The 22891-nt window shown below is 27.3% G+C and overlaps 2 protein-coding genes across 14 annotated transcripts in view; one reads left to right on the top strand and one right to left on the bottom strand.

Annotated features, from left to right (window-relative positions):
• Positions 1–8100: 8100 nt before the first annotated feature.
• Zasp66 (PDZ_signaling and DUF4749 domain-containing protein Zasp66) overlaps positions 8101–22891 on the bottom strand; it is a 39322-nt gene continuing 24531 nt past the window's right edge. For 2 of the 13 annotated variants that reach the window (XM_065503071.1, XM_065503074.1), the window contains exons 5-10: positions 12513–12713; positions 12352–12431; positions 11754–11810; positions 9450–9600; positions 8706–8750; positions 8101–8450 (exon numbers count right to left, since the gene is read on the bottom strand). In XM_065503071.1, the coding sequence (XP_065359143.1) occupies positions 8364–8450; positions 8706–8750; positions 9450–9600; positions 11754–11810; positions 12352–12431; positions 12513–12713 (621 nt within the window). In that variant the 3' untranslated portion in view covers positions 8101–8363. The other 11 variants (XM_065503072.1, XM_065503075.1, XM_065503080.1 and 8 more) reach the window with 10 other exon arrangements.
• Cdc6 (Cell division cycle 6) lies at positions 13694–16009 on the top strand. The gene is made up of 2 exons (XM_065504812.1): positions 13694–15184; positions 15250–16009. The coding sequence occupies exons 1-2, from the start codon at positions 13813–13815 to the stop codon at positions 15666–15668; spliced, it is 1791 nt and encodes a 596-aa protein (XP_065360884.1). The 5' UTR covers positions 13694–13812; the 3' UTR covers positions 15669–16009.

Below are 22891 nucleotides of genomic sequence, written 5' to 3'. Positions count from 1 at the left end.
AAAATAGTTAAAAATTATTCGAATAATCAGAGAAAAAAAGTTTATTCGAATTTACAATTTTTTTCAGTTTAGAATTAAAAATTATTCGATAAATTATTGTCGAATAATCGATTAACCGAATTCATTTATTTTCAAGCTAAAATTAAAAAAATAGTTAAAAATTATTCGAATAATCGAAGAAAAAAATAATTTTTATTCGAATGAATAAATTTTTTCAGATTAGAATAAAAAATTATTCGATCAATAATTGTCGAATAATCGAATGAATAATTTTTATTCGAATGAATTAAATTTTTCAATTAAGAATGAAAATATAACCCGAATTAATTTATTTTCAAGCTAAAATTTAAAAAATAATCGAAGATCGCCAATTAATATAAATTAGGTCGTTTGACATTTATGTTCTCTTTGTAGTGCGGAGAGAATTCAATTGGTTACTTTATACATCCCAGGTAATCTAGGGAGAAGACAATTATCGCTAAAGTGTCTCTCAGTAATGAAGAGTGTAGTCACTTTAAAACAATGAAGCTGATTATGTAACCAGTTAGATATCTACACGCATAGAAAAAACATGGTTGGACATGGTTACGACAACTATACTATGTTCTCTGTAACAATATATTGTTGTCATAAATATATAATTATTGTTTTAATTTAATTTCAACAATATTATAGTTACTGTAAACGTTTATATTTTCATCGCAATTATAAATATGAATATGGGTTTCGAACAACTAAATAATGATAATTAGGTAAACATATTATTTTTATATACAACCATTAAATGTTAAGTTTATATACGCATAGTCATAATATGTTTAAGATGCAAACAAAATATGTTTACTTTTAATAGTATTTTTTCCAACCATTTGTGAGTGCTGTGTTGTTTTTACAAGTAAATTTTGAGTGTCTGTAATTCCCATTCGCTCTATAGTTTTATTTGTATATTATCTTTAACTTTCCTAGAGCGAATAACAATAAATTTGATTTTATCAATAATATTTTAATTGTGAATTTAGTACTTTAAAACTAAATACTATTAAAATTTTGTATTTCCAAAAATAAATTTTAATAATATGATTATTTTGGATCATAATATGATTGTTTTGGATCATAATATGATTTAATTGTGTCATACATATGATGACTCTGGGTCATATTATGATTGTTTTTTATCATAATATGATTATTTCAAAACATATTGTGATTAATTTTTATCATAATTTGATTATTTCAGAACATATTATGATATTTTATGATACTAATCATGATCATAATATGTTTTGGACTACAAGCAAAAATCTGATCATAATATGTTGCTCTTAGTTTATGGTTACCACAACCATGTTTTTCTCTGCGTGTAGTAAGCTAGTGTTGACCACTTTGGACCAGCTATCAGACAGTCTCAAAAGGGGTCAATTGACCCCTGCTTAGGATAAATAGTCACCTAGCTATTTATGTAAGCAGTCGTCAGCCTAAATGATAGGTAAAATCACCAGTTCAGGACAGTCTCCTCGAACTGCTGGGATTTGGTTGGTTTGTTAAGTACGAATCTTTTATTTTAGATACAAAGATACAACTTAAATTCATACTGTATGTACCAATGTGTTTGTTGTTGTCGTATGTAGTACCACTGTCATGCGCAGAGTTGTTTGAGGAGTTTTAAAATGGTTAATTGTTAACGGTTAATAATGTTTAACCAGCTAATACCCGTTATTCGTATTCATACTCATACTTTGGCTGCTGATTGATACTCTTACTCTCACTTTCAATGTTGCAAATTGTTGTTGGTTTCATAGTACATACATACATTTATTTAAGTATATATATATGTAAATAGGTAAGTACATACATATGTATGTATGTATTTATTAAGATTTTGTTTGTTGGTTTTTCTTTTTTTTTCCAATAGACCCACTGAATATTCCCCTGGCCAAATGACGTTTCTTGTAACCGGTTCAGCAAAATTATGTCTATTTATGTACAAATACATCTAAATAACATAAACATAATAAAAGAGAGTAACACTTTTCTTTTCCACTCTTTTTGCTGCAAATTTGGCCATTATTGCAAGAGTTGCCAGAATTTGCATATTTATTGGTTCGATTGCTTTATTTGTTAGTTTAAATGCAGTTTAAATTAGTTTTGTTCATTTAAACTCATATAGTTATTTAATAACTTGAAATATGCTGAGCACGGTCTTTGCAAATCTCTTTTTTTTAGAGCAAATACCAAATTTTGGTTAATTAGGTTAATTTTCATTATTTACTTTTCATTTGATTGCCTTCGATAGCTACATATCTCAATGTATTTACAGGTTTTTAAAAAGTATAACAATTTGTTAATAAGACTTTCTAGATTTGCGGAGAGTTTCAAGGTGGACAAGAAGATTTATTTTGAAAACGAAATTTTAAACTGTGACAAAAAGTCTTGCTATCATGGTTTAGATTTTAAACCATTTAATTAAAGACAGATATGATTACTTTCATAAAAAATTATATGAAAAAAAATGTATATTTAAGGGAAAAATTTTTTTGTGAAAACCAGAAAAGGACCAGAAAAAATCGGATCTAGAACTTAATTCTAAAATGTTTTTCAGTTTTTCTTAAAAATCAGGGGTATATTGATTATAAGTGTGTTCGCGTACTTTCCAGTAACTTTAATTTAGAGCGTAAAAATACATTTACTCTCAATCTAAAAAAATATCCAAAAAATACGCGAACAACAATTTGTAAAAATAAGTTGTATTTTATTATAAATCAATTTAAAACGTATGTTTTGTGTTATTTTATTTCTTTTCTTTGCAATACTTGTAAATTGTGTTAATTTTCAACTTTTTTGTTTTGTTTACATTTGCAACAATATGTTTTGAATATAGTTTTTATGTTGATATTTTATCATGTTCTCTATCTACGAATTAAAAGTAAACGAACGGAATCCCGTAACTTCCAGTGATAATTTGTACAAATTATTACAAATTATCAAGTACGTGAACACAACTTATGTCATTCCGTTTGAAACACATCCAAATATTGATGGAAGACCCACAAAAGTAAAAATATTGTAGGTGCTTATAAATTCTAAGACGATCTCGCTATATCCGTCCGACTGGGGATGAAATTTTCCCCAAAAATTCTTTGTTGATCAGATCAGTTGATTGATTTTGCAAAAAATTTCAAAAATTTTATGTTTATAGTTACAAAACATTTATTTTGATAGATATCCAATTCGCATGTCTTCAAGAAAATGACTTAAGCTTTCTTGTGAGAATAAAGGGCCCATTTTAAAAAAAAATATCAAAAAAGTTTTTGATTTCGGAAAAAATATTTCAACATTTTTGGAAAAAAAATAGCTATCTAAACTATTTGGGACACACTATTTTGGGACAATATTTAATAAGTTACATGAATGAGAAAAAACACCTGTTTGGCCAAAGTGTCTAACTCAGAGAGTTCTTGACCGATCTTGCTATCCAATAGGACCATGGTGTAAACTTCATCGCGATCGGAAGACATAGATTTCAAAAGTTGGTTCACTTGACATGAAATCCCCATACCTCGGCTTCGCCCGGTATCTATTTACTAATGTTAGTTCTTCAAGTTTCTCCATCCCACATACCTGCCTGCCTGTTCTAATTTATTTGCAAATAAAATATCTAAATTTGTACTGCATACTTTAGGGGGCTTTTTTATTACAATTGACTGGAATGAAAAAAAATTCCGAGTTTTACCTGAATTTTTTTGAATTTTTCTCACGTGATTTCATTACATACATGGACCATTTAATTTTTATATATATAGACTAGCTTGACCCGGTGCCGGTAATACCGGAATTTCTTGAGTAGAAAAAGGTGGCAGCGTTGTTAGTTCTTCAAGTTTCTCCAAAAAATTAGAAGTGAAAACGGGGCAGTAAAATTAAGTTTTCCTAAAATTTCTTCATACTTAAAAAATGAGAAGTTAAAGGGAGTTAGTTTTTCAGTTTCTCCAAAAAATGTATCTTATTAAAAGAAATGAGAAGTAAAAAGGAGGCAATATTTAAATTAAAATTAATTTCCGAGTCTTACCATGCATTTTTTCTTTAGTTTTAAATCTCTGTGGTATTCTATAATAAAACAAGTAAGAGAGATATATACCGCTGTGCCGAATCTTATTTACACTTCACCAAATTATATTTTAAAATACAAATTAAAATTTTTTTTTAATTTTCATTTAAAAAAAATTTGTTTAACAATTTTTTTTTTGGGAAAAAATCGTGTTTAAAAATATTTTCCCGATTTTTGAAATATCGATTATTAGATGTCCGTATTATCTATATTCATGACTTAGTAATCCAGATATAGATCAAAAATAGGTAAAAAATTGTTTCAAAAACGTTTTAAAATTAATTTAAAATCCTAGTCCTAGTTATTTTTAAATACGTACAAATGTATGTTTATACATTAGGGTACATTTCATGACTTTTGAATTTGAAAGTGTGAGGATCGAAACATCTGTGCTGAAAATTTTATTCAGTTTTGACAATGCTAACGTAACTCACATTGATTTCAAAGGTTGAATTTTAAGACGGATATTGTCTCTTTAATATGATTAAATGATTTTCATTACGGTTCTTCAATTAGTTTTTGAATTACTAATAAATAAAAAATTCGCTATGAAATTTTAACAAAAAATTTTAATATTTTTTTTAGTTTTTTTAATAAAGTAAAATTTATATGAAAATTTTTTTATAGATCTAAACGTTTCTATTAATAACTCAGAAACCAGTTGAATTACTATACAGTAGTTTTGACTTACCTGCCTTTCACTTAAGAGCATTTTGCATATAAGTGCACAAAACTTGTGTTTTGTATATTTATTTATCAAACAACATACAAAATCGTTAATTTAAGTGCATTGTTCATACCTGCACATTTAAGATAAGTGCATAATACTTTTGGAAGCTATAACTGGTTTTCATGAAAAAAAATTCATTTAGCTGCTTAATATAAAATTAAATCAAAACAAAATAAGAAAAATACGATTTTGAATAAAAAATTGTGTTGTAAACTTAATAATTTTAAAAGTAGCTAAAATACCAAATTTTTCGTTATTTTTAAAGGGAAACATCACAAAACTTCATGTAAATTATTTGCCGTTAACTGCTTTTTTGAGCAGTAAACTTAAATGCACTTACCAGCATCAATGAGCAGGTAAGTTAACTGATGTTAACTGCACTTTTAACTTACCTGCACAAAATATCGTGCAAAGTTGGTTGTGCAGGTAAGTCAAAATTACTGTAATAACAATTTCATAGGCATGTGGGGAATGTATAACATACATATGCATATTATATCTGGATTTTAATGAAACTTTGTGATGATGCAGCTATATCCGTCTGCAAAGTCTATCATTGAACCCAATGCGGTTCCAAAAATGTCAATACTTATGTTTCAAACCCATTGGCAAGATTCAAACAAATATTTTATTCAAACAATAGGCTGCCACTCTAATGTAAATATGTATGCATGTATGTTTGTACTCATAAGTAGGTTACACACTGTAATTGATATTTTGAGTATTTCAATTTACTTTTGAGATTTTATTGCAACTTTTTTTTTTAAGTCAACCACATTAGTTTGACCCAAATTCGATTCAATGATACTGTGCAGTTATAGAACACTAGATTGCATTTGCTTACGCATGCGCAACTTGGAGTTTGAAATAAATGCACCAACACCTACCAGACCAGACATTTAATACTTTACATAAATATTTAAGTAATTATTAAACAATATATTTACATATAGGCATAGACTTTACGATATTTACTTACATAAATATGCATGAATGTATATTAATGTATGTCTATATAGTTTTACAGTTTCAGATTTTTTGTTAGTCATCATTTGTAGGGTTTTGAATTTGGTTTAGCTGTTACGTTTCTTTGTTTATTTCTTCTATTGTTGTCTAAGAGAGCATGTGCAATAATCATTTAATTATTGTTTTTTTTTATTGATATTTGATGCTTTTAATTTACCAAATTGCGGTCTACGTGATCTTATGTATCACATATGCATACGTACATATGTACATACTACGTTTGTAATTATGTATCTGGATATTTTTGAAAATGTATACAGTTAAAGATACATGAATGTATCTTATGTTTAAAATATATACATATGTATATATTACTTAACCAAAATTCAACTATATCTTTTAATTTGAGTTTCTTTCTTATACGTAATGCCTTCATTTTTTATTAACAATCAACTTAACATTACTTTAACGAGTACAAATGATGAATGTATCTGTATCTGTGAGTTGTTATTATTTTTATTTTTATTGTTACAATTGTTTTATTATTCAAATACATTATTGCCGGCTTTAGTGGGTTGTGACCTTTGTGATCTATTAACACATTTTCAGCTAAAAATAAACTCAAATTGGGTAAATTTTACATAATTAGTTTTTAATTATTTTTAAATAGTAAAAAAAATATTTCTTTATATTAAGCTACTATACATCCTATTAAATATCAGCGTATCTATGTATATTCATATAAAAATTTAGCAAGGACGAACAGCCCTTTCGCTTTTATTTAGATTTATCAATGAATTTAATTGATCAATAATTAAAAATTGATCAATATGCATTTCAGTGATCATGACAGACATCCATGCAAAATATCAAATTATAAATTTGAATTGCTTTGAAATCCATTATGCTTCTAAATGTTAAAGTTTTTAAGCTCCATTTAAGTGAAAGTAAGTGTCATGTTATATTTAATCGTAAAACTGGTTAATAGCGCACCCTAATTTAATTATTTTTTTTTATTTAAATTTATTTTTTGCGTTTATAAAATTAACTACATAAGTATATGAAGTTTCATATGGTTGGTTAAATATAATTTAAGGATAGTGAATTGAACAAGTCACACAGTCCGGTTCCCGATACAACACATAGATCGTTCAGCATGTGTTCCTTAAGAAATATACAAATGGTTCTAAAGTGAGTGACAATACAATTAAAATTATATTCCGTAATTTCATGAACAAAACTCATTCAACCTTTAATTGATTCAATTTTTGGTTAATTCAAATCTAATCCATAATGAATGAAAATATTTTCTTCTTAAAACTATTTTATAATGGATTTGATTTAAAGAAAACTTGAATGATTAAATAAGGATTCGATTCGATAAAGAGTGGATTCTTAAAGGAATGAATTCAATAAGTTTGAAGTACTAAGGAATTAAGACATGGAAATTATTCGTGCTGAATTTCTAAAATTTGAAATTAGTTCACGAACTGTTTGCCGTAGGGCAAATTAGGCTGGTCATGGTTGGTATCACACCTCGTACTTATAAAAAAAACTGTACTGCTCGTATACAATTTGTCAAAGTTCATTGAAACTGGTCGATACAAAAATGGATGAATGATTCGAATGATTCTGCCTTTGTGACCGAATTTTACAGTTGTGGCTACAAAATTTTAGAAGGTATAACAAAAGTTTGGTTTCTTTAACTGAAATTCGTCCTTATTAACTGATTTCCTGTGCAACAAATTCCGTTGCCAATACGAATCTGTTTTCTCTGTGTGCACAAATAAGATACATATCCATTTTAAACGGAATTATGTATCCGTACTCTTAGGAAAATAAACCATTCGCACCTCTTGTGTTGTAACCGAGTTTTTACAAACTTATGAGGTACGTGTTTTGAAGTCAAAATTATACTCAATTTTTATATCCAACAAAAGACAGATTTTTGTAAAAAATTAAACCAAAGTTTCCATTGTTTTGTCAACAACATACTAATGAATACTTTTTATTTTGATTTCTATTATCAGAATTTAATTAATAATGTTCTTATTTTTTGTTCTTAGATAAGTAGATATTAATGAAATACTAAAAATAATTAAAAATTGGAAAAGTTTCCATTGTATTGCCAACATCTGTATCTCAAAAATGGCATTTATTCGAACATTATTCTTAAGGGTTTGAATTATCCGCACCCAAGACACTCATCAAATAACTCTAACTGTTCAAATCACAACTTCGAACATTCAATCAAATTTTCTAATTTTTTCCTTTTATATTCCCAAATAAATACAAGTCAATGTTTAGTTTCTAGTTTTTTTTTGTTTTTTTTTTTATTATTTTAGTTAAAATTATAATGATTTTAATATTTATTACACAGGTTATAACAGTTTTGTTTTAATGGTGGATGTATTTATTCCGAATTTAATTTTGTATTTAATAAGATCGTGAACTATGGGTTTTTTTACATTCGACTTTCTTCATGTATTTTTAGTAAATTTTTGTAAAGATGTTAAATTTAAAAAAAAAAATAGTAATATATAATATATAGAGATTTTTAAATAATTAATATTGTGATGCACCCAAAACACTATACATCAAACGGTTGAAGGATCCACTTTGACGGATGGTTTCATCGGTTGTGTTTACCACCTGTAAAAAAGAAAGAAACAAATTAATTGCTTGTACATTTAAAGTATTTTTTTGTAATTTATCCTTGTTTTAATTGACAAAGAATTGGTAAAGCTATTCTCGGTTGCTTATTAAGTTGGCAACACCAAAAAACACAATAAAGTTGGTGACACCAACACTAAAAAACAGAGTTGTATTAAGCAAAACTGAACTTTCGTGGAGATACAAGTCTTTTCAGAGATATATTAAATAATTATAGGTATTATATGTACTTACATTGTACGACGGACCGGAAATGGGCGCTGCTGATTGTACTGGCTTCTATATAGTTGAAGAAATTAAGTGGAAAAAATTAATATTTATTTGGAAAAATAAATAGCAGAGGGGTATATGATAACATCATATGAACACTTTTTGTTTTCTGGTTAAATGATACTAACAAATTGATTAGTTTCTTTTATTTTTTGGGTTAAATAAATGCATCCAATATATTTTAAACATAAATTTATGTGTTTTTTGGTTTTGTATCGAATTTACACAGTGATGAGTATTAATTATGTATGATTAATGTTAATTTTTAATAAATTATAAGCTTTTCTATGGCTACACATTAAGCGATAATCCGGTTAATGAGATCAAACTTAAATACATATTAATTTTTACATTTACACGAATTAATACATATTTGTTACCAAATTAGTATGTTTTACTAACTAATTTTCCTTAAATACGAACGTTTTTACTACAAAACAAATGTAAACAAAAACACAATTTACATTAATTTACAGCTGATGCATTTAAGTAAGAGAACAACAAAAATAAAGAGAGAGAGAGAGAAAGATGATTGAACAAACAGTGATTGACAGGACATGTCGAACTGATATTTTTGAGCTGACGTAACGATAAGTGATTGATATTGATTTGATATAACGAGAGAGAGATAGCGAGATATTGTGTAAGAAGAGACAGTGATACTGACTGATACTGCTTGTAGTCAATCACTAACTTCTCTGATCTTACCTTTCCTGGAACCATTCTATTGGGATGGAAAACCTTTGGTTGCACTGGTACCGTTACTTCTTCAGTGAAATCAGCATTGCCATAGCCCTCCTCTTGAATGGCTCTATAAGTTTCACTCCTGGATGGATCATAGACAACTGTTTTCTTGTAACTGTCATTATATTTTGGATGTTATAGTTGTTGTTTAATAAAAAAGCATGAATGCAGCGCAGCATATTATTGTTGTGTGGTTGTTGTGGATGGTTCGACATCACCAAACATTTGGTTTTTGGTTTACATCATTGAACCGTTTTAATGATATTTTGAGATTTTTTTGTAGATTTTATTTATTTTATTATAGATTTTGGTTATTTTTATACATATTTGTTTTTATTTTTGGACGAGTAGAGATTTTTATTTATTTTAGAGCGTAGAGTGAGAAGAGAGAAAAAACAGGATGTGCACAAAATAAGTTAGAATTAGTTTCAAAAAATGTTTTTGGTAAATTTGCAAAACAACGCAAATGACAGTTTAAATGACAATTTCCAATTCAATCTTAATTTAAGAATTAATTCATTAAGAATGGTGTTAGAACTACATTAGCAATAAAAAAAGAAAGAGTCTAGCTAGACATTAGTGGACAAGCGTGACAGTCAAAGGTAATTTTATACATTGATTTTTATCGTGGACTTGATAGGAAGTAATTTAGATTTTGAAATTATCTATTTAGTATTTAAACAAAGTGTAGTTTTTAAAAAATTTGTTAGCCACATAAGCGTTTTTATTATTTTTTGCTCTTAGATTCATTTGTGTTATTAGGTAATTAGTGGGAGGGGATGTTTGATTTCAGATATCTTTGGATGGGTAGTTGTGGTGGGCGGTTTGTATGGGGAATTGAATAGTGGGTTTGGAATAAATTTCTTCTAGTATTGTTTTCAAAGATTTTTTCTAAAATCAAATTGAAAAGAATATCTTTTTGCTCTAGTTTTTTATTATTCTCAATGATGATATAGTTGTTCCAGCTGTTTTTGTCGCTGTTCACGTTGCTGTTGTTCTTGTAGTTCTTTCTGTTTTTGTTGCTCCAGTATTTTATATTTTTGTTCCAGGAAAGATAGATCGATGAAAATTCTAATATTAATCGTGCAGCTAATTATTCTTAACACTACTTGTCTTTAAAACTAACTATTTTTACTGGTTTTAATAGATAGACGTTTTTAATACGTTTATTTTTCGTTTTATTGGGATGTTTAAAACTGTTTGTAATAATTTGGTTTATTGGGTTGCAGTGTTAATTTCGAAAAACAAAATCAAAAACAAAACAGGGTTGATTTTCAGCACAATCAACCACCAAAACAAAAATAAAACGGAAGTATGTATGCTCTTTCAGCCAATGTGAAGATAACAACAGAGTTATAAAAACATTATTATTAAAATCGTAACAAATGGTATTGAAATAATACTAAAATATTTATTTGTCGTATCTTCACGATTAAAATAAAAAATCATTCAGCATTTCTAAATAAAATAATTTGGAAAACAAGTTGTTCTTAATACACATATTAAATGCTGTATGATTATGCGGCCAGAACTATATATTTTAAGAGCAATACATAATTAATGTTTAATATGTTAAATTTTTAGTTTTTAATATGTTTGTTAATTAAAAATTCATATTAATCGAACTGAAAAAAGTATTAAATTCAAATAAAAAATTATATCGATTGACAAAAACATAAAACTGGTTTTCAAAAATACAAAATCCATATCACTGTTTTGCAGCTTCAGAAAAACACCACAAAACTACAAATACGTAGGCATTTGTGCCAAAGTGTTAAAAATACTACAGACAACGTAAAACATTTATGTAAAAATACATCAAAAACTACTGGGAATACTACATAAAAATTGTTTAAGTATTTAAAAAAGTAAGTACACAAACAATTCTCCAAATCTTTTAATGTACTTTACTTAATACACATTAGCTCGGTAAACAAGAGAAATATTTGAATAACTATGTATGTTTAAAGGGACTACATTCAAAATTGTGTACAGTGTGTAATTAATTGTATTATGTTTTACGGGAAAAGTTACAAAAGCAAGCAATAAATAATTAACATTTACTAAACATGGGAAAGTACTAAATTCACTTGTCTTTATCGTTTATACATACAAAGAAATTTAAATATCAACTACAATATTTAGCATATATCTACGATATGACAACAATGATCAGCAGGATCAACAATTTTGATTTGACTATTTCAACATGATTTGTGAAAGAAGAAATACTTAAATAGATTTGATTGATTTATTTCTTAATTTTACCGGTCAAGTTTTGTTGGCAAAGGACGATGCAAAGGACTCCTCCATATTGCATTGACACTACAACAAATAATATAGAGTCGACAAAAAATATATAATATCACATCAATTTATATAAAACACATTTGTTTAATTTGTTTTGGTTTATTTGTTTTTATAGGGTTTACGGTTGAACGTGCATATATATAGAACACAGCATATCTCACAATATTCATATTAAAAAACGTTGATATCGGTGGAGTTTATAAAAAAAATTAAATAAATAAATTATTCATATTAAAAAATTAGTACAAATTACATTGATTTTTATTTTAGTTTTTGTTTTTTTGGTAGTGTAGCTTGTGGTTTAAGTGTAGCCTTTGCTATTTTTGTTTATTTTGATTAAAAATCGAATTTGCTGTTAATTAAAATTTAGTATTCTAATTTGTATTTTTAGTGTAAATTGTATTAATTTATTAATTTAAGCAAATGCTTAATTTGAGTTTTAGCAAATTGTTTTTCTTTTTCATACGGATTATTTTAATCGTAGCTTTATTCTGGTAGTTTAACTTTATAATACGAATTAGTAAATATATTTTGGTATAAAAATAAAGATACTTACGGAACTGTTTGGCGGATAGTGCTTTCAATGTTGTTATCGGAGTACAAACCAATGGGAGAGTTGAATTGTTTGTGGAAAACCTATAAACAAATTAATTATTTAATTAAAAAGATATAGAATTAAATTATACATAATGTAAAATTTTCTTGAAAAACACTTACTTTGCCAGAATCGGCTTCCTGACCAACAACTCTGTGCAACATGGTATCGGCAACACGTTGCTTCATTACACTGTCATGATAATCATGATGGGGATGGGCACGTACAGCTGGGTTGGGGTAGTGTCTCAAATAGGAATCTGTGGAGGGAGCATCTTTTTTCACTTTAGCACCGGGCAAAACCAGTGGAGTTGTTCGGTAAGGCTAAAAATACATTAAAAAACAATAACAATATTAATAATTGCCAACTCGTTTTAATTCAGTCTATACTTTGAAATTCTTTATTTTTTAATTTTTTATTGTTGTTTATATATATTTTATGATATTTGTTAGGTATATATGTATCTTTTAAAATGTGTATGATTGTGTGCAATGTGTCTTATATACAAATCGATATATTTATCGCATCGCCCCTACTCATCTTATATACAGATATTAAAATACAAAAATAAATTTCTAGCTGAATACGTCCAAATAATGAAAAATCGAGAACATTTGGCAAAATGGAAAAATACATACATATGTATGTATGTATGTACACAAAATTTATAATTATACGTTGGTTTTTTTGAAAAAAAGAAATAAACAAAATTATAGGCGAAATTCTTACTGTCTGTTTACTTAATAATATTGTTGGTTATTTTAAAAAAATTTGCTCCTCCTTTACTCTCTCATTGGCGTTGGCTGTTTCTTTAATTTTCAAAATGTGTGTGCTTATTACTGTATTCTCGCTGGTATAATTCCATATATTTTTAAAATATTACGTAAGAAAATTTTGCTAGCTTCAACAAACACATTTAGATGGAATTATTTTGTTAATTTTATGTTAAATACATATATATTGAATTTTTTATCTGATTAGAATCAATTTTATTTAGAAATTGAATGCCTGTGTGAAATAACGTCAAGACAGGTAAATTACATGTTGCATTTTCTAAAAAAATGATCTATTTAGTATTAACTTTATTAATTTCCTCTTTTGATTGCATTTTTAATAAAATTTAAATTTTATTTCAATACGAAATCAAATTACTTTATTTAAGTACTTTTTGTATTAGTTGTTTTAACTCAGTACATACGCTAAAATACAACTCTGTATTTAGGTAATATTGTAACGTCATTAACCAGCTGACGTTTTGTTTACCGCGCTTTTACTACCTGTATGTTGCTGATGCACCAAATAAGAACAACCAAAAGAAAAGAAAAAAATTGTGTTAAAAAATTACGTTCCCATTCAAAATTTATTCCAATAAATTAATCCTAAATTAATATAGTGCTTTTCTAATTATTATTTTACAACTAAATGGCAGCAGTAAGACGATCGACACGTTTAAGCAGTATAGGTAAAGCTACACCTACACTTCCTGCCACACCAAAGACACCCAGACAGGCCAGCTTATGGCAACATAGAAATTCTAGGAATTCAATTACCATCCACAGTGACGAGGAGGAAGAATACGAACTTTCCTCCAACTGTAGTAACGAAGAAAATTGTGACTTAATAAATAAAATGGAACATCGTAAGAGAGCAACTGTAAAAACAAAGAAAACTGCAGAAGTGGAAGAAATTAAAACACCCAAAAGTAAAAAGGCCACTAAACCTATGCCTGCCTCCAAAAAGAGAGAATTATTGAAAAGACTACAAACAGAGGAAGAAACTTCTGCAGATGAGGAAGACTCACAGCAGGTATCTCCACCCAAACATGCCAGACAACAGCCAACCGCCTTGCCCAAACATGTTATAAGCCCTTCACGCTTACTAGATCGTTTGAGTATAGACGAAAGACCAGAAGAAGAAATGGTGAGTCCTAAAATATTGACGCCCAAAAAAAGTTCTCCCAAAACTACACCAGTTCGTAACAAATACCAAAATGCCCGACGAGTGTTAAACAGTGCTGAATGTCAGAATTTACCAGGTCGTGAAGAACAATTGGAAGAATTACGTTCCTTCTTTAGAGAACATTTAGAAGCTAAAAGGTCGGGCAGTCTATATGTTTCCGGGCAGCCGGGTACCGGCAAAACAGCCTGTTTATCGCTGTTGCTACGGACCCCCGAGTTCAACAAACGTTTACAGACGGTCTATGTTAATTGTACTTCTATTGCCTCCATTGGAGGTGTTTACAAAAAACTTTGTACCGAATTGAATTTAAAACCTCAGGGTCGTACTGAGCGTGATCATTTACAGGCTTTGCAGCATCATCTTAAGACTTGTCCTAAAATGCTCTTAATAGTTCTAGATGAGATTGACCAATTGTGCAGCTCAAAACAAGCTGTGCTGTATACTATTTTCGAATGGCCTTCCATGCCCGATGCCAGTATACTTTTGGTGGGTATTGCCAATAGTTTAGATTTAACTGAACGAACTTTGCTGCGTCTGAATGCTCGTTGTGAACTGAAACCAAAACATATGCACTTTCCTCCCTACTCCAAACAACAAATTGTAGAAATTTTCAAATCCCGCTTGGAAGAGGCCGAAGTATTGGATATTTTTCCGCCTGTCACGTTACAGCTGTTGGCTGCTAAAGTTAGTGCTGTAAGTGGGGATGTGAGAAGAGCTTTGGATATAGGTCGTCGTGTAGTTGAAATTGCTGAACAACAGAAGAAAGCGGGTGAAAGAGAAATCAACTTGAAGAATCTTAATTTAGTAGAGGGGGAAAGTCATCATATTCCTGAAGGTGAGTTTATAATATTTCTGGTCTATTGCAATCTAATTTAATACTAACTTTACCATACTTTACAGAAACTCTCAAACCCGTGCAAGTAACACAAGTTGCCGCTGTACTAAATAAAGTTTATGGAGTCTCGCAAAATCTACAAGAAGACATGGATGAATCCTTTCCATTGCAGCAAAAAATCATGTTGTGTTCGTTAATGTTAATGCTGCGCAATGAAAAGAATAAAGACATCACAATGGGTCGTTTACATGAAGTCTATAGACGTGTGTGCACCAAACGTAATATTCATCCGGTAGATCAAGCTGAATTTTTAAGTCTTGTGGATTTAGTGCAGACTAGAGGTATCTTGCGTATTGTTAAGAAAAAAGAGCCACGTCTATGTAAAGTCCAACTACAGTGGGATGAGGACGAAGTGAATGGTGCTCTCAGTGACAAGCAGTTAATTGCTTCCATTTTAGATGACACTGCCTGTTTGGGCAAATGATTTATAATTGTAATTATGTGTAACTGACAAACGATTTTTTTTTTAAAAGGAAGTAATTCTCATCTAATTTTTTCTATTTTATATGTATTTTTAAATTTAGTTTATTTTTTTTTTTAATTAGTAATTTTATTCAATTCACCTGACATTTTTCTCATTTACATCATCTGTTTTGTTTTCATACACTCACTCGCTCAATAGCACCAACAATAATAGAAAAAAAGTATTTTTATAAAAATGAAAAACTGAATTATTTTTAACTTTTCTATTCTTTTAATTTAACAAACAACCTTGATCTAAAAGAAGAGTCACTAATACAAAAATAAAGTGCTATTTACAAATTATATCTTTATTTTATTTAATACCTGTTATTTCCTTCTTATTTGTTTCGGTTGAAAATTAAATAGAATAAAAATGTAAATCAAAAATTATAGCCAAGCGTCATAGGTAATTAAATAAAATGCAATGCAAAGATATCTTTCATTAAAATGATTTTATATCTACACAATTAAAAGCTATTTGCGTTGCAGTTTTAAGTTATTTTTATGATACTGTACTGTATTTATAAATAGAGATTATTTTACTCATGTTTTCAATAAATTGTTGCTGGTTGTCAAATATAAATTTTAGTTTCATATATAATTTTAATGATTTGTTTGCAAATTAAACAAATTGACCTTTATATTTATATTTAAATTTGTATTTAGAGGTTTTTTATTTAAGCTGCAATTAGAAAAATTCAAATCAAAAGTGAAATTATTTAAAACACATTTATAATAAGTATAATTTAATTTCAATACTTTCAGTTGGCAAGAAAATATCTCAACAAATTTCAAATAGCAAGAATATCTCATCTCAGCATATTTCATCATTTTCATATAAATACTAATATGTACTACTCAACTTTAACATTTTGACAAACTACATCATTTTCATATCAAGACTTTGTATTAGAAACATCTCCGATTCAAGATTTCAAGAAAATGAATGTAAGTAAACAATTCCTTTAATTTATTATTATTAAAGATAAAAAATGCTGGTAGAATTTGGAAATACAATTTCACATGAAATTCATTCGAAAAATTTTATTCGGTGTAATTTTTTTTAAAATATGTTGAAATATGAACATTCAACCCAAAAATAATATTTTCTAGTTTCGTATTTTTTATTCGAATATTTATGTATTCGGTTTTTATTAGAACAATTATCGTATAATTGTCTATTTTTGAGATTTTTTGTAAAAAATGAAGTAACTTTTCACTAATAAATATGGTTTATATTAATTTTATTATTTGATTTTTCATTCGAATAATTTATCGGATTTTATTCGAAAAAAATATTTGGAAGATTTTATAAAAATATGATTCAATCTAAAAATAAAATACTCTACTTTTCTATTTTTTAATATCTTTTATTCGAATAAATATTCAGTTTTTATACGAATAAATTCGTCTATTTTTTTTAGATTTTTTGTAAAAAATAATTATTCCGTGTTTTATTCGAATAATTATTTGGTAGTTTTTATAAAAATATTACCATTTAGAACCACATAAAAATTTAATTTTCTAGTTTCGTATTTTAATATTAAATAAATATTATTATCCGAATAAATATTTGGTTTTTAATCGAATAATTATTTGTAAATTGTTGAGATTTTTTGTTAAAAATTAATTACTTTTCAATAATTTTATTACTCAATTTTTATTCGAATAAAATTATTCAGATTTTTATTCGAAAAATTATTCGTTAGTTTTTGTAAAAATATGAACAATTCTCATCATTCAATCAAAAATAAAGTTTTCTAGTTTGGTATACATTTTATTATTAAATTTTTATTCGAATAAAATTATTCGGATTTTTATTCGAAAAATTATTCGTTAGTTTTTGTAAAAATATGAGCAAAATCTCACCTATCTATCGAAAATAAAGTTTTCTGGTTTGGTATTTTTTAATATTTGCATTTGAATATATTTTCGATTTTTACTTGATTTTTCACAAAATATTTCACCGCTCATGGTGAGGGGAGTTTATGATTCTAGAAACGTACGCTGACTTTACAAATTTCAATATTATTTTTCGAATCGAAAGACGCACCCACTTGTTTTGTAAATCAAACGATTTCTAAATTGAATAATGGACAAAATCATCCTGATTACAGAGCATAGGACTAGGTTTACAGAAAAGAGTGGAATGAAAGTTAAACTTTTGTTGTTGTTGAACAGGGGGGTTACTCCCTAATTCGATTCGAAAGGAAATAGTTTCGAATTACAATGTTTTTAGCACACAATTTCGAACATTTCCGTTTTCGTATTAAATTACGCAGTAAGCCCCCAGGTCTGCAGTTTGTCGACAACTTGCGATAAAAATAGCTGTTCCTTTATTGATAATCTTTGGTCAAGCGTTCCGGAACATAGATCCAATTTAAACGTCTTTCTCCTTGGGTTAAAAAATATCTATAAAGCACTAAAGAATGGATAAGTTGGAATTGATCTTGGACACCTAACTTTCACTAAAATTACATTTCATGAACAATTTTATATATTTCAACTACAAAATTCAAAACAATTCATCTATTAAATTTTAGTATGATAAATAAATGCACCATTAATTTCACGCCATCCTCCTTGTTTTCTGTGAAATTTAAAGCTTTTTCGCTATGAAAAACAAAATAATAAAATTGAAAAACACATAATTTCTGTTAAAATTTTTAACCTTGAAGAAGGAGAAAATGAAATTTTGTTTTATATAATTAGCTTATTTATAATTTAGTTTTTGATTAAATTAATTTAACATTTGAATTTCCCTTTTATTTTCTAGACTATGAATGGATTTATGATATTGTTTATGTAGACAGGGCATGTGTGTAAATGTGTTATGATGATTATAATGAGCAAATTTGTTTGATATTAAAACGACAAATGTTTCAAATCTTTTGTCAGATGTTAATCATCATCAAAATTGTTTATCTATTATAATTTTCCGCCTAAAGAATTCTCAACCAAAAAAAAAAAAAAAAAACAGCATAGAAAAAGATCGAAATAAAATGTATTTGTTTATTGTTCTTAAATTGTTTGCTCTAAATTTTTTCTATAGCTACGAGTATTTTGATGAAAAACAATAACAATAATAACAAAGAGAATTTAATCGGGTATATAATTAATTTTCTTGCTTTAAACTCTTGACGTAGATAAAAACATATTTTCGCCAAAAATTGTTTTGCTTTTGGTTTTTTGCTTTTCCATTCGTTATATTATTTATTTATTTATTTGTATGGATCTAAAAATAAAGTATACATTACAGTATACAAAGCTTTTGTAGCCAAAGCAATTTAGAAAAATTAAAGGCAACAATATTCTATATTGGGGGGAGAGGAGGAATGTCATAATGAATGTGTATTTTTCAAAATTCCGATACAAGTTTTTGACAAGTGAAAAATTTTAAAAATTAATATTATTTTATTATGATTTTTAATATTTTTATAATTAATTGGTATGTTTATAATAAATTTAGGGCCATTATTAAAACTTGCCTTTATAGTTAAAGGTAACTTTAAGCAATAGAAAAAGGTACCCTTAAAGTTAACTTTAACTATAAAGGCAAGTTGTAATAATGGCCCTTAATATTCTAAATAATGTTAATAATTTAATTTGAGATTTTCATTTGTTATAAAATAATGGCAACACATTTTTGGTGTATAAATTCTACGAATGTCATTCGAATAAACGAAAAAATATATATTTTATATTCGAATGAATAAGATTTATCAATTTGGAATAAAAACTTATTTGATCAACAATTGTCGATTAATCGAATAAATTTGTTTTAAAATTTAAATTAAAATTTTTCAATTTAGAATAAAAAATTATTCGAAAAATATTTGACGAATAATCGAATACATTTATTTTCAGCTATAATTTAAAAAAATAGTTTATCAGCCCAATTGTGAATAAAAATTCCGCTGGAGTTTTTTCCCTTTTCTCATTTTTCCTATTCAATTTCAATGAGAAAAAACTCCCGGGGAACAAACTCCCGCGGAATTTTTTGTTCATAATAAGATATAAGTTTTGAGTAATTATTCAAAATATAGAATTTTTTTGTAAATATCCCTGTAGTCAGGCCATAACCATATGTCTCTATGTCAACATACTTTCTCTATCAACAATTGCACTACTTAAAACGTCTTCAACTTTCCTTTAAGAGTCAGTAGAGATACGTTAGAGACAACAGTTCTAGTGTATTTCTGGTGATATTGTCAACGAACGCGTCAATAGTTTTTTTTTTTTTTATTATGCTGTGCAGTCAATAGGTATAGAAAATAATTACATAGTCAGTAGTGCTACAATGTACTGGTGGATTTTCAATGATAAGGTAATGTTAAATGTCAATAGTAGATTACATTGGCTGGGGTACATCTGGTCAGTAGTATTTCTGACAATGTCACTAGTAAATCATTATAAATTCATTATTGGCACTCCCTGCGGGTATTAATTTAAATGAATTAAAAGTGTATCTCCTAATATTTATATTGAAAGGCGTAATTTAATTTACAATTTAATCAAATTCGAAAATAAAACCAATTTATAATAAAAATTCGGATTTTTTTAATACTTATACTTTTTCTTGGATATTTAGATTTAATACGAAAAGGAATTGTTTGAAATTTTTTGTAAATGATTCAATTATAAATTAAATTAAAGAAGCTTTTTATGAATTTAAAATGTACATTTAAATTTGGTTAATATTTTCAAAATTTTCAGAAACGTAAGAAATATGTTTAATTTCCATTATCAATAATAACGGGTCTTTGCGACGTTCACACAGTAAACTGTTTTCCAAATTTTCTATGTGGTCACAATCTTTCAATGATAATGCCAAATAATGATTTACAATGTTGTCATAATACCGTAAAAATAAATATACAATATTGAAATGAACAAATTGATATGAGGGGTAACCTGTAGAAGTTATTGTCTTAAAATTTAAAATACGAAGGTTAACATACAAAATAATCTGCCCTGTTCTGTAAATCGATTGATATCAAAAACGAATACGAAAACGACAAATTTTGTACATTGAAACATGTGGATTTGATTTGCTGTCACCCGATTCTATAACTTGTGAGAAGTTTTCGAATCGAACAAATTTTAAAAATCCTAATAGTCATTCAGTTTTTAACAGTGTGATTTCGATGATGTTCAAAATGGACACATTAAAAGTAGAGACACAGTAAACGGCCTGTGTTTAACAAGAGGTTTATAGACATTTCGAATGAAAAAATGATACAGATGAGATCGTTTTAAACCGAAAACGTTAATCAGATTCGGTTTACAGAACAGTAGGGGGAGGTTTATTGTTAAAAATTTAGGTTTTATTAAATCAAATATGCATATAATTTATGCCAACTTTCTAGGGCCATATTTTTGTTTTCCTATAATGTTATATGTAATAACGACATTTGGAAACTCCTTATTTTCAATTTGAAGTTGAAGTTTTGTTGAAGTTTGGTTTTTTCAATGATGGAAGAGTTGTAATTTTGTATTTATAGTGTTTGTATTTAGAGTCTTTGAAATATTGTGCACTACAATATTTCAAAGACTGGTAATTTCAACAGTTTTAGCAAAAATAATGTCAATATTAAGAACTGACCTGACCTGAGATAACTGCAGGTTAAGAGTTAATTGTTAATAGCATTAAGGGGTTTTTACCCATTCTATTATTTAAAACATTAATTTGAACAAAGAATAATTAACATTTTATTGCATTTGTAAAATTTTCATATTTCCTAATTGCCGTTATTCTAAAATGACAAAAATATTTAAATGAATGTATTTTTGTTAAAACTTTACACCCAACCATAATTATATTATCCAAATCATTTTTTTTTTTTAACAATAAAAGCATTTGAATTCTTCTTACTTGATATTGAATACATTCGTTGAGGTCTGGTTGTTCCCTGTAGTAGTGTGGTGAACCGTTTTTGAATTGTACGTACTCCATTTTTATGTTTGTTTTGTTTGTGTTTTGTGTGTTTTAATAAAATATGATTTAAAAACTCCTTTTTGTTGCAAATAATATAAAAAAAATAAACAAAATTCAATGATTAAAAACAAAATTTCCAAATATTTAAAAAAAAAATTAAATTAAATAAGAAATATAGTACAGTTATTACGTAAGTAATAATATTTAAGACAAAGAATTTAAACAGTCTGTTTTTTAGATTTTTTTTTTAAATAAAATAAATTTTTTAAAGTCTTTTAGTTGTTTTTTAAACAATCACTTCAAATGTCCACCATTAATTTAAAAAGAGTTATAAAAAAAAGTTAAAACTTGCTTTTTATTTATGTTTCAAATCGAATGTTTTTGGTTTTTGGCACTTTTAGTTTATAATAGATTTCTTATTTTAAATTCGTTCAAATTGTCTGGAGATCGTTCGTGGAATTCGTTTGGAAATTTTCACTTTAATAATAATTTTCTTTATTATTATTATTATGATTATTATTATTTTTGTTGTTTGTTTTGTTAACTACCTAGTATTCTATAATGCGAACTTAATTTTACAATATTCCGAAAGCAACTGATTTGAAAATTTTTCAAAATTTGATGATGAAAAGAAAATTTGTTTTTCATAAAAAAATTAATATATAAAATGTTATTTGTATATAACCCACACACTCTAACAATTTAGCAAACAACACATTCATACATACATACATACATATGTATCAAGGAGGAGTATATAAACAATAATTATTTTTCATCAATTTTTGCTCTACACCACCCTCACCCCAACCCTTTTATTCCTCCATACAAATTCTAACACATCGAACAAGATGTGTTGGACGTAAACAGTTTTCCTCCTCCATGGAATTTGGGCCAATTCCATCTCCCCACAATGTAAATTCTGTTTCAAATCTTTCCCCGCCCTGCTTGCATGGCTGGCTGGCTCATTGCCTGTTGACTTGAAATGTTTATTATTGTTTTTATTATTTCAAATTTATTTTATAAATTACACCTCTCTAAAGGTAATTATTTTATTTTGCTAATAAGTATTTACATAAAATACATATGGACGTACGTACGAGTACATTCCTATATTTAAGTATAAACAAATTGTGTTTGTATAATCAGTTATAATTTGCTTCCTTAATTTAAATGTTAATGTTTTCAATATTTTGTTGTAGCGAAAATGACAAGCTAAAGTATTGAAATGCCTGTTTTTTACAAAA

The sequence above is a fragment of the Calliphora vicina genome, chromosome 3, assembly GCF_958450345.1.
Source record: "Calliphora vicina chromosome 3, idCalVici1.1, whole genome shotgun sequence".
Classification (NCBI taxonomy): Eukaryota; Metazoa; Arthropoda; class Insecta; order Diptera; family Calliphoridae; genus Calliphora; species Calliphora vicina.
This window is presented reverse-complemented; position numbering and strand designations above follow the sequence as displayed.